This window comes from Psittacula echo (assembly GCF_963264785.1).
Source record: "Psittacula echo genome assembly, chromosome: Z".
Lineage (NCBI taxonomy): Eukaryota > Metazoa > Chordata > Aves > Psittaciformes > Psittacidae > Psittacula > Psittacula echo.
Window position 1 is genome coordinate 56,486,343 of NC_137742.1, and position 13,727 is coordinate 56,500,069.

A 13,727-nucleotide genomic window follows, 5' to 3' on the forward strand; every position below is an offset into this window, starting at 1 on the left:
TCATTGATGACATGGAAATGCTAGGGAATGTTTATTTATCGAGTATTTGCCAACTCAGAAATCACAGCCTGCATATCTTAGCCTCTTGTGCGTTCAGTAACTTGTCCTTTACCAAAGAATCAATCTTTTTGTGTTTTATTGGCAGTACATGGTGTGCATTGATAGTAGATTGTCATCTGTTTAATTAGGTTACTCATGTGTTAAACCTAATTATGTCTGTGTAAGAAAAGCCCCCAATAAACAAAAAAAAACCCAAAAACTAAAACCCAAAACAAAACAAAAAAACAACTAAACAAAAAAAGAAACAAAACCAAAAAAAAAAAACAAAAACAAAAAATAAACAACAACAAGAACTGAGGGCTCTTTTTAATTTTTCTTACTGTTTACCAAAGAATTGTCAGCATCTGTTAAATTTGAACATTAACACCAGTGTTGAACCGGAACCGTAAGGGCATACCTCTTCGTACCCCTGTTAGGACAGCAGGGAAATCTTTGCTTGAGAATGCCAAGAAATCCAAAGATACTGATGGTTTGAAAGAAATACAGATTCTTGGAAAACAGACTCATGAGTGACTACTGCAGTTGACTCAGACTGTAGACAAGGAAACCCATGAATCACAGTCTATTTAAGCAGGGTGGGTATAAGTTTCCCTGTCTCTCACACAGTTGTCTTGATTGACAGTTAATTACTTTGAAATAAGTGAGTGAATAAAAATTAAGTAAACTCAGTGACTTTGGGTCCAGCTTATTTCTGATCAGTTGTCTTCCATATTTTTAATTACAGAATCCCCTTCACCTGCAGATGAGTTTAGAAAACTCACCAAGTTCTGATGCTGATGTCACTTTCTCAATCCTTGCAATGAACAACTGGTATAATTTCAGCCTGATGCTATGCCAGGAAGAGTGGAACATCACAGATTTTCTCTTCCTCACACAACAGAGCTCCAAGTTCCACCTGGGATCCATTATAAACATCACAGCAAACCTCACTTCAGCCAGCGATCTGCTAAACTACTTACAGTTTTACCTGGAGAGCATCAAAGACACAGCGTCTACCATGGTGATGTTTGGATGTGACATGGAAAAAACACGGAGGATTTTTGAAATAACTACCCAGTTTGGTGTGATGCCTCCAGAACTTCACTGGATTATTGGGGATTCACAGAATGTGGAAGAACTCAGGACAGAAGGTTTGCCACTCGGTCTCATCGCTCACGGCAAGACAACACAGTCAGTCTTTGAGCATTACGTACAGGATGCAATGGAGCTGGTAGCAAGAGCTGTAGCAGCAGCCACCATGATTCAACCTGAACTGGCTCTTATTCCAAGTACAATGAACTGCATGGACACAGATGAAAGGAATATCACTTCAGGGCAGTATTTGTCAAAGTAAGTTTTTCCTTTTTTTCTTTACTTGTAGCTAATATTTATGGTATAAAAGAAAAACAGTTTTTCTGCTCCTCCCTACCATTTTCAGTGGCTTAGCTATTACACTGTTAGCCCTGCCTCACACGCATTTATTTCAATATTTCTTCCTGCTTCATTACATCTGGGCAAATAATAAAACAAACTTGGCCACAGAAGGGAATTAAGCCAGTCATAGAAGAAGACACTGTTCCACAGAAGTAGAGATCATATCATAAACACAGGCTGGGTTATAGAACCTGAAAGTATCTTGTATTTATGTTTATGCAAATAAAAGGAAAAAGTCATGGCTGGTGTCAAATTCTCTGAGGTTTAGAGATACCTGAGAGAATACAAAACACAGTAAGAATATTTGTGCTACCAAAGCAACCAGAGAGTATGAAAGCAGATGTGTAGCCCATGCTAGTATCCTTCCATGGAAAAGAAACACAAAAGATGCACTTTGATCACCTAAGGTGTCACTGTTCCTTCTGAAAGCGCTCAAAACTGGAAAGGGCTCTCTCTGTTGCTTGGAGTGAGAGGCTCCTCTTCCAGCTTCTGCTACAACTATTCTCATAGACCACTGCATGTTATTATACTGAAGTCAGTCCCAAAACTGCTTGGGGATTCACATCTAGAAATATTCTGTGGTTTAACATATGAGAGGGAAAATTGCATGGTTCTTTTTAAAACAAATAAAAAGGTCTTTGCCAAGTGTGTGAATTCATCAGCTAGTTTACATCCAGTGACTGTTGTATGTTTTCTCTTCATTGCACCTGGCTTTCAGTCTACAGGTTTTGCTGGACAGAGTTAGAACAAAAGTTTTTGAAGATTTTTCTGTGTCTGCAACATTTTTTAAATTATATCTGAGATGTGTCTTCACAATAATGTGGTAACAGCACTGCTCACAACGCAAACTTCTGAGCCCCTAGCAATTCCTTAGTCAGCATTCATCCATAACTTAGGGGTCAAAAACTCTCAAAGAGTTTCCAGAGAGTGAAACAAGACTTGGCAATAAATGCTGCACTGGCTTGCAATATCCCCACTAACTTGTGATATTAATTTTGTCTCATTATTCTGGGTATTTTAACTAGATCACACCTAAGTTCCTGAAAAGTAAAACTCAGCAAGAGGCTTCTAATTACAACAATTCTGAGGGCAGTAGTTTTATGAACAGAATTTTTGAGGATTAAAGGACAAAGATAAAGAAAATCAAAATTAAAGCTCTTGAAGGTATTATAGAATCATAGAATCATAGAATAGTTAGGGTTGGAAAGGACCTTAAGATCAGCTAGTTCCAACCCCCCCTCCTGCCATGGGCAGGGATGCCTCACACTAAAGCAGGTCACTCAAGGCTCTGTCCAATCTGGCCTTGAACACCGCCAGAGATGGAGCATTCACAGCTTCCTTGGGCAACCAATTCCAGTGCCTCATCACCCTAACAGTAAAAAATTTCTTCCTTATATCCAATCTAAACTTCCCCCGTTTCAGTTTTAACCCATTACCCCTTCTGCTATCACTATGGTCCCTAATGAATAGTCCATCCCCAGCATCCCTATAGCCCCCCTTCAGATACTGGAAGGCTGCTATGAGGTCTCCACGCAGCCTTGTCTTCTCCAGGCTGAACAGCCCCAACTTTCTCAGCCTGTCTTCATACGAGAGGTGCTCCAGTCCCCTGATCATCCTCATGGCCCTCCTCTGGACTTGTTCCAACAGTTCCATGTCCTTTTTACATTTAGGACACCAGAACTGCACACAATACTCCAAGTGATGTCTCACGAGAGCAGAGTAGAGAGACAGGATCACCCCCTTCGACCTGCTGGTCACACTCCTCTTGATGCAGCCCAGAACACAGTTGGCTTTCTGGGCTGCAGGCGCACACTGCCGGCTCATGTTCATTTTCTCGTTGACCAACACCCCCAAGTCCTTCTCTGCAGGGCTGCTCTGAATCTCTTCTCTGCCCAACCTGTAGCTGTGCCTGGGATTGCTCCGACCCAGGTGTAGGACCTTGCACTTGGCATGGTTAAACTTCATCAGGTTGGCATCAGCCCACCTCACAAGCGTATCAAGGTCCCTCTGGATGGCATCCCTTCCGTCAAGTGTATCAACTGAACCACACAGCTTGGTGTCATCGGCAAACTTGCTGAGGGCACACTCAATCCCACTGTCCATGTCACTGACAAAGATGTTGAACAAGACCTGTCCCAACACCGATCCCTGTGGGACACCACTCGTTACCGGTCTCCAGCCAGACACTGAGCCATTGACCACAACTCTTTGCATGTGGCCATCCAGCCAGTTCTTTATCCACTGAGTGGTCCACCTATCAAATTGATATCTCTCCGATTTAGAGACAAGGATGTCATGTGGGACAGTGTTGAACACTTTGCACAAGTCCAGGTAGATGACGTCAACTACTCTACCCCTGTCCATCAGTTCCATAGCCCCATCATAGAAGGCCACCAAATTGGTCAGGCAGGATTTCCCCTTAGTGAAGCCATGCTGGCTGTCACCAAGCACCTTGTTGGTTTTCATGTGCCTTAGCATGCCTTCCAGGAGAATCTGCTCCGAGAGTTTGCCAGGCACGGAGGTGAGACTGACTGGTCTGTAATGCCCCGCGTCATCCATTTTCCCCTTCTTGAAAATGGGGGTTATATTTCCCTTTTTCCAGTCATTGGGAACTTCACCTGACTGCCATGATTTTTCAAATATGATGGCCAGTGGCTTAGCAGCTTCATTTGCCAGCTCCTTCAGGACCCGCGAATGGATTTCATCATGTCCCATGAATTTGTGCACATTCAGGTTCTTAAGATGGTCACATACCAGATCCTCTCCTACAGTGGGCCCAAGGTCTTCATTCTCACAGTCCCTGCGTCAACCTTCTAAGACTTGAGTGGTGTGGTCGGAGTATTTGCCAGTGAAGACTGAGGCAAAGAAGTCATTCAGAACCTCAGCCTTCTCCAAATCCAGGGTAGCCAGTTCTCCTGATAGCTTCCGGAGGGGGCCTACACTGTCCCTACTCTGTCTTTTATTCTCAACGTACCTATAGAATCCCTTCCTGTTATCTTTAACATCCCTAGCCAAGTTAAATTCTAACTGGGCCTTAGCTTTCCTAACCTGGTCCCTAGCTTCCTGGACAGCATCCCTGTGTTCTTCCCAGGCCGCCTGTCCTTGCTTCCACCTTCTATAAGCCTCTTTTTTCCTTTGAATTTTCCTCAGCAGCTCCTTATCCATCCAAGGAGGTCTCCTGGCCTTCCTGCTGCACTTCCTTCTAGATGGGATGCAACACTCCTGAGCTTGTAGCAGGTGATCCTTGAATATCAACCAACAGCCTTGAGCCCCCCTGCCCTCTAGGGCTATATCCCATGGAACCTTACTAAGCAGGTTCCTGAAGAGGCCAAAGTCTGCTCACTTGAAGTCCAAGGCAGTGAGCTTGCTGCACGCTCTTCTCACTGTCCTGAGGATCTCAAACTCGACCATCTCATGATCGCTACAACCAAGGCTGCCTTGGAGCATCACATTTGCAACCAGCCCTTCCCTATTGGTGAGCACAAGGTCAAGCATGGCACCTCTCCTTATCAGCTCCCCTGTTACTTGCAGAAGGAAGTTGTCTTCCACACAATCAAGGAACCTCCTGAATTGCTTGTGCTGGGCTGTATCATCCCTCCAACAGACATCAGGGTGGTTGAAGTCCCTCATGAGAACAAGGGCCTGCAAGCATGAGGCTGTTCCTATCTGTCTATAGAGCGCTTCATCCACAGATTCCTCTTGATCAGGTGGTCTATAACAGATCCCCACAATAATGTCTCCCATCGCTGTTCTCCCTTTAACCCTGCCCCACAAACTCTCTGTCGACTGCTCACCCGTCCCCAGACAGAGTTCCATACTCTCCAGCCTATCCCTAACATAAATAGCAACTCCCCCTCCCCATCTGCTGGGCCTGTCTTTTCTAAAGAGCCTGTAACCTTCCATTCCAACACTCCAGTCAGGAGCCATCCCACCATGTTTCTGTGATGTCTATTATATCATACTCCCGTAGACATGCGCGCATCTCTAATTCCTCTTGTTTGTTCCCCATTTTACGGGTGTTTGTATAGAGGCATCTGAGCCGAGCTCCAAATGAAGCCGGCTCATTGGCTGGAGCAGCTGGAATACCTCTACATTGCTCCGAGCATTTATTGTAGGTGCTGGCAACTGACTGGGTGTGTTGGGATGGATTGATGCCCCCCTCCCCCAACACATCTAGTTTAAAGCATCCTTGACCAGCCTGGCAAGCCTCCTACCAAAACCGCTCTTCCCCTTCTTTGTCAGACCAGCTCCATCAGCCTCCAATAGACCTGGCCTCCCAAATTGAGTCCCATGTTCGAGATACCCAAACCCCTGACTATGGCACCACTGTTCTAACCATTTATTAACCTGCCAAATCTGCCTAGCCTTTCTAAGGTTCTCCCCTTTATCCTGGAGGATTGATGAAAAGACAGTCTGAGCTCCAGAGCCCCTAACCACCTCTCCCAGGGCTCTGTAGTCCTTCTTTGTGTTCTCTGGGCTATCTATATCACTAGCACCCACACGGATCACTAGTCCGTGGGACTTACTAGATGAGGTGGCCTCTCTGCAACATCCCTGATCCATGCCCCTGGTAGGCAACACACCTCCCTTGAGACTGGGTCAGGCCAACAGATGGTTGCCTCTGTGCCTTTCTGAGTCCCCTACTACTACGATCCACCACTTTTTCCTGGCACCACCAGTATAGATCTTCTTTACCAGAGCATCAGCCGGTTGTTTCTGGTGCGAGTGTGTTTCCTCGTTAGCCCGTGCAGGACAGCAAAGCAGTTCTGGGTGGGGACAACAGATTTAGGAGGAAGCCCCTTGATTTTAATTGTCCTCTGCCTACTTTTTTTGTTGGGTTTTTTTTTTGTTACTATTCCCAGGCTTCCTGGGTTAACGGCCTCCTTCTTCCTTCCATGAGCTACAGTGGACGCCTGAGGCCCCTGCACAGTTTGGGCCTGGAGCAAGCAGTCCTGCTTCCTCCCAGCTTCCCTGACATCTTGCAGCCTATTAACAGCATCCCGCAGCTCAGCCACCTGCTGCAAGAGGACCTCCACCAGGGAGCACTGAGTGCAGCCCTGCCCATTGGGCACCCTCCCTTCATGAGACCAGTGCAGGCACTCTCTGCGCTTCGAGCTCTGCAGTGCAGCCTCCCCTCTCATCGGCTCTGTCTGAGTGCCTACGCTGGCCACCGCGGGGGCAGCCAGAGCAGAGCTCCCAGACCAAGCCCTGGTCATAGGGCGAGTGCTCACCTGCCCGCACAAACTGCCTCGACCTACCCTGGTCGCTCGCGCTCCCAGGGGCAGGTTTTTAACCAGTCCGGGCTGGTGCCGCTCCTCCTGGCTCCGCCCCCTGTGAGTCCCTGCTCGCGTCAGCTGAGCTGCCGGCTCCAGGGCAAGTCCTGCCGAGGACCTGAGGCTCCCTCAGTGGCTGTTGCCACTTTGAGTTGAGGCTCCTGGAGGCTGAGCTTCCCCCTGCTCAGGTGTTGAAGGCGTCCTCTCTCTCGAGCTACTCACCTCAGCAATTGCAATTCCTGCAAAATATTTCTTCAGCATTGCTTTCTACAGAAAACTATTAGCTCAGTCATGAAAAATGACTGCTGTAACTTTAGTTGTATTTTGGGATACAATATGCAGTTTCACATCTATGAAGTTTCCTGTCCCATCATCTCAGTAAAGGTATTGTGGAAAGGAAAAAAGGATCGTATGCCTAGCCTTTCTTTCCCTTCACACCTGCTTGTGGACCCTATTAAAGACAAAATAACAAGTTAGATAAACCTCTGTCCTAAATCACTGCAGCTGTTTTTATAGTGCATGAGTGAGACAGATACCTGATGGCCTGTGCTGATGTTAGCAGGATAACTATTAACTGTGAGTGGTACCAGTAATTTCTCAGCTGTGAAGCACCAGTGAATGAGTTAACTGTGACCAACCTTGTCCATTGCACAAGTGCTTTAAGGCAAGTGGTGCGCCTCCAAAGATGAAACTTTTATCTGGTGTTTAACTGAATGTTTACTAATGTGGGTGTTTTTCTACCCAGGTGAACCCATCTGTCTTGATACGTAGCGTTGGAGATGCAGTGGGCAGGGATGGAGAAGACACAGTGACACAGACCTTCACCTACTGCAGGGTGTAGTTCAGCTGGCACAGCTGACACCTGAGCTTTCATTTCCAACACTGCACTCATACATTGTCTGTGCATACATTTAAATGCCACCCAGGAGCAGAATAATGATTATGAACAAGACCAAGATCTGCTCCATGGCAAAGTACAATTTTATCTATATAGATATGGATATAGATGTGCAAACCCCTGAAGATTACGCTGTTGTAAGTCTCTATTCATCATTTCTCTTACAGTGAGATCCATTCCCTGATCTACTCCTGCCTGCTCATGGGAGGAAAGGAACATCCTTGTTGATGGAACAAGGCATTAAAATTTCAGAGCCTCATCTTGTCTTATAGCTTTAATTAGTCTTACAGCTTTAGCTAATTTTACAGCTTCTTGAGTAATTTCAGCAGCTTGTTATTTGTTTGCCCATTCTAGTTCTTCCCTCCAGTAAACTTTTCAAGAAAAATGTGGAATGGCCAAGCCATCAAGCTTGAAAGAAAAAGAAATAATTTCCTTAAATCATTCTTAAAGGTGCTACAAAGAGATCGATGCTGGAGTATGGTAGTACTGCTAAAGCTGTAATAAGCAGTTCTTATAACAAAGCACATGAAAATCAAATAAAGCTGAAATGAGCAAATGACAGACTTTGGATTCATTGGTCAAACTAAAGTGATGCTGGTAAAGCTTTGATACAGCTATCACAGCCTATCGGTGTGATCATCAGCTCACACATATTGACATAGCATGAAGAAAGTTCATTCAGCTGTCAGACTTGAACATCTAGCCCTTCATATTCTGAAATTTATACACATCATATTTCCATACAAATCTGTCAGTAGCCCTGTAGAAAAGATCCTGCTCAGGTATTGGCAAAGTGTCTATGCAGTACTCAGCACTTGCAGTTCCCAAAGATTTACACTGGAGATTGCTGGCTTAAATAATGTAGTCAGATAGTCATACCTGTTTCCTAAAACTACTGAGTAAGAGAGTTTTTATATGAAGTCCCTGGCACGAGTTTCAATAGCACTGCATAAAGCATATGCAAATTATTACAGCCATAGCCAACCGTATATAAAACAAAGTGTTCTTAAAATGTATCTCCCACATGGTTCCCCTCGTTTATTTTGATTCATGTCCTGAAACTACCAAAACTATAGAACATGCAAATCAGCTGCAAAAGTAAGCAACTAACTCCATGAGATGGCCAAGTCACACATTTAAGGGCTATTAAATCTCTGATAAATATATCAAATAAATAAATCTAAAATATTTATTTGATTTTCATCTGCTTTGTTATAAAAACTGCTTATTACAGCTTCAGCAGTACTACCGTACTCCAGCAGCCATCTCTTTGTAGTACCTTTAACACTTCTAACACAATTCAACCACAGGACAGGTACAGAGGGCTTGGTTCTTATCAGCACACATTTCTACAGTGAAAGTCAGAGAACACAGTGCATAAATTTCACTGGTTCATTCTACTTGGGGAAAATAAATATAATGTATTATTCCATAGCTTCATCTACTCCCAAAGCACCCGATCTGCAGCATTCTCATATCCAAGTTGTGCTGTGGCAGTGACATGGGGACAAATCCATCAGAACATTGCTAGCTTATTCCATCTGAGGATTTGTCTCTCTCAATTTTGGCATTTTGTGAATTGTTAATGCTATTTTCCACACTTCTTTGTTTTTTCCACACAATTCTTTCAGAATTTTACATGCAGACCCATCTACAGTGGTTTTACTGTTACTGTCATAGTTCAGCATGTAAGCCTAGCAAGGCTTCTAAGAAAGAAGCTGCAGAATTTTTCACAAAGACTGAGGAGAAGATACGAAAACCATGTCAGTTTATGAGCTCAAAAAGCTTTCTTTAGTGCTTAAGATTGCCTTCTTCTATAAACTTTGCCTGGATAGTGTTTACAGGCACAGACATGCAAGTAGACCATCAAAAATGAAACACAGGGTAGGAGGAAGGGATTAGTCAAACAGTAGCAGACACCACTGATGAATCAAGTTATGGTATCATTTAGCTAACGCTAGACTAAGTGGCAAAGGATTTTAAACCATATGTATGTCTGTCCTGAACTCAGCCTACTCAAAACAGACTGCCTCAGAAAAAATTTGAAGCCATGTCAGAGAAGGCTGTCACACACACAACCACACTCAAAACTACATTATTTAGTTTTGTAAATTTACCCTTTGTTGAGGACAGAAGCTTATACGATTTTGAAACATACACGGTCCGGAGTTTTAACCACTGGAACTCCATCAAAAGTCATCAAAACAAAAGGGTAGAGACAAGGCAGAAGTATGCATGCACACACGCTTGCTGCAGATTTATGTTTTTCAAATCAATTTAAGGTTATTTTTTATCTGCTTTAGCTATTAGTAAACAACACTACTTAATGTTTGTCTTGCTTATTGAAGCTGGAATGACAGCTGTAGTCTTTATACTTCTTTCAATACTTGCTTTCATCCAATTTCCAGAACTAATGTGAGGTGTTACATTCTACTGTGACAGCTAAATAGTTTGTCTTCTGAATGCCTCTTTCTGAAACATGTGTGCCTGACTTAATTTACACCATATTAGCAGCAATTCAACTAAGCTGCTTTTTATGGAATTGCCATACTAAGACTTATACAGTCTTCGCAAAATGCATAGCAGCATTCTTATTAACAGAATACAGTTCAGATGTTTACACTAAAGTGGATTTTCTCCTTCGAGCTCAGCTCCCTGCTCCTTTATTCATGTCACATTTTAGCCTCTTTGATAGTGACTTAACCAGAAGCTGAATTACAGTTAAGGGGAAGCCAACTAGTAGCTAACACTGCCACCCAATACAGAGGAAATACAGAACTTTATTGTGAATATCTGGAAAAGTAAAAGCCCAAAAATCTTAGTGCAAAATGTGCAGTGCCGAGCAGGGACACTTCATGAGACCTACACTTTTAAGAACCCTACTTTTGCATGTGTTTTTAAAAAGTTTTTTTGTTTTTTTGTTTGATTTTTTTTATAAGAATTAATCCTGACTGTCCTAGGGCAACCATCTTTCACTGAGTCCCTTTCTTCATTCTGAAGTGGCTAACATTTACCAATGTTACTAATGATTTACCAATGCCAAATTTGCATTTTCAAATCCAGATTTGTTCACTTCAGAGTGCTTGAAAGCTGTTGACAGCACTTCAGTAGCCTCTCTTATGTAAGCTGTATCTTACTGAAATTACAGGATTTTTCTTGGAAGGACATTTTGTACATAATTTCCACTCTTCCATTTTCATATGTATTTTTATCTAGGAAACTGACTACAGATCTAGTGAGTTCAGCTCCTTAGAACTAACCTATGTTTCATTAATTTGTGAGGCAAAGGTAACTGAAAAAATTGGTGTTTTTTCACTGATTTTTGCTTGTAAATAAAAAGAATATCTTTCCTGAAGAGTTTTCATTTGCATTAGATAATGTAGGAAAGCATATCCAAATACTTCGGTCAGAAAGTAAGTGGTTTGTTCATCATGCCATGGGAAAGCTATTAATGATCCTGGTGTTCCAACAACATGCGCAATCTATTCTCTTAAACATAAATTCATGGTGACTTAAGTTAGCATGATGGCTTCAGTTTTCTGCTTCTTATTAATCTGCTGGCTCCCTCTAACAGGTTTTTAGCCAACACAACTTTTGACGGTCTCAGTGGCCACATTAAGGTGAAAGGCTCCTCCGTTGTCAGCTCAGAAAACAACTTCTTCATCTGGAATCTACAGCATGACCCTGTTGGGAACCCAATGTGGACTCGTCTGGGAAGCTGGCAAGAAGGAAAGATAATAATGGACTATGGGATATGGCCAGAACAGGCCCAGAGGCATAAAAATCACATGCAACACCCCACCCGGCTGCATCTCAGAGTGGTAACTCTCATTGAGCATCCATTTGTCTTTACAAGAGATGTAGATGATGAAGGTCTTTGCCCAGCAGGGCAGCTGTGCCTGGATCCTTTGACCAATGATTCAGCTGTGCTGGATAACCTGTTTGAAACACTTCAAGGAGGGAATGACACCATTCCCATTGAGTTGAAGAAGTGCTGCTATGGCTACTGCATTGACCTGCTGGAGAAACTAGCGGAGGATATGAATTTTGATTTTGACTTGTATATTGTTGGTGATGGAAAATATGGAGCCTGGAAGAATGGCCACTGGACAGGGCTGGTGGGAGACCTTCTTGCTGGCACAGCTCACATGGCAGTGACATCATTTAGCATTAACACTGCCCGCAGCCAAGTGATTGATTTCACCAGCCCTTTCTTTTCTACCAGCTTGGGCATCTTGGTGAGGACCAAAGACACAGCAGCTCCTATTGGAGCCTTTATGTGGCCACTTCACTGGACTATGTGGCTGGGGATATTTGTTGCTCTGCACATAACAGCGATATTCCTCACCTTATATGAGTGGAAAAGTCCTTTTGGGATGACCCCGAAGGGAAGGAATAGGAACAAAGTCTTCTCTTTCTCCTCTGCTCTGAATGTCTGCTATGCAATCCTGTTTGGAAGAACAGCTGCCATCAAACCCCCGAAGTGCTGGACTGGAAGGTTTTTAATGAATCTGTGGGCTATTTTCTGTCTGTTTTGTTTGTCCACATACACAGCCAACCTGGCTGCTGTCATGGTAGGAGAGAAGATCTATGAAGAGCTGTCTGGAATACATGACCCAAAGGTAAAGCATGTCTGTTGTTATTAACTCAGACTTTTCTACTTCCCTGTCAAAATTCACTGCTGCCTAATTTAAAGTTTCTAATAAAATCAGAAAGCAATCTGTGTGTACAACAGCAGTGGCACTACAACTAGTTACTAGCTGACAGCATTGCAGTAGGAAAATTCAGTGAGAGGATTTTTAAACATTCATAGAAGTGGAGGAGATGGGTGTCAAAGATTAAGGGTGAAGGGGAAGTTGAAAGATTTTGGTGTTGCCCAAAGCAGAAAAGAGAAGTGGCCTCTACATGCAGATTAAGAGTTTGATTTAAGTTCTGAGTCCCTTTGGCTGTTGTTGTTTTCATCAGTTGGATGATTTGAGTCATCCTGAGATCTACTCAAAATAATCACACTGGATGGCGAGAAAACCACTGATGTTCTAGGTAGGATTTTGCAGTAATTTCACAGGCCATAATGGTTATTACAAAGGCGTTACTGGCAAAATTAGCCGTGAATGCTAAATTAGATGGAACAGAACTGAAATCTTTTGAAAAACCCTACCTTCTCCATCAAAACAGTAGAATTCATTTTGCAAGTAGTCAGACATTTAATTTGCAATGTTGTTTCTGCTGAGGAACTGTCATGGGAGGAAATAAATTATTTTGTATACAAACCATCTGCAAATAGCTCAGGCTTCTTAGTACTTTGTGGTAAGGCAAGGAAAAATGTAGAAGCAGGACTGCCTCTACCTGCTCTCTCCTGAACTCCCAAGAGGGAATGAAGGAATCTTCAGCTGGAATTTAAGTCTGGTCATTTGTAAGACTTTTCTGATTTTATTTGCTACTAAGTAATGATCATGAAAACATGCCTGCAGAAGGGTTTGTATACAGAAGGCAGGGCACACGAGAAGGCATCCTGTTCACCTAAAAGTCATTGTAGGGGACAGGGTGGCAACAGCAAATTTCCTTTGTTTGGCACTTTCTTCAGTGAAGGTGTGTGTATTGTCCACAGTTTTATACTTATGACCCTGGTACAAAGCTTTGAAACCATTCATCATTAATTTGTCACAGGTGAACTGAATTGATACAACATTGTGCCACTGGAAAAGGTAATTTTAAGAACTCAAGAACTGAACACTTACTTTGCTTTCATAAACTCTGTATTTAAGAGTTACATACGTCTTTCCAGACAGGAAAGGCCAAGCTCCGTCTGTTACATTAGTAACACCTTGCATTCAGACTAACGACCATACAGTTTTGACTTTGTGAGTACAACTTCTGACTTATTTCCTCCAACTTTATCTAGATTGTTGCTACCAAATATATTTTAAACAAAGAACAATACCTTTTGTTGTTGGCTTGAGGAACTCTAAAATTGATTTATGGCTTAAAGCAAATTGATACTAATAATCTGCCCCTCTCCTCACAGAAAAAGGTAGCATAAATACTACATCAATAATTTCATCAATTTAAGGCACAAGTGAAGT

General features: G+C 43.0%; 1 protein-coding gene across 1 annotated transcript in view; it reads left to right on the forward strand.

Moving 5' to 3' along the window:
* GRIN3A (glutamate ionotropic receptor NMDA type subunit 3A) overlaps positions 1 to 13,727 on the forward strand; it is a gene marked incomplete at its 5' end in the record, with an annotated part of 74,179 nt that overhangs the window by 28,981 nt on the left and 31,471 nt on the right. The window contains 2 exons of the mRNA XM_080637398.1: positions 785 to 1,389; positions 11,219 to 12,266. Of these exons, the coding sequence (XP_080493524.1) occupies positions 785 to 1,389; positions 11,219 to 12,266 (1,653 nt within the window). The remainder of the gene's footprint in view (positions 1 to 784; positions 1,390 to 11,218; positions 12,267 to 13,727) is intronic.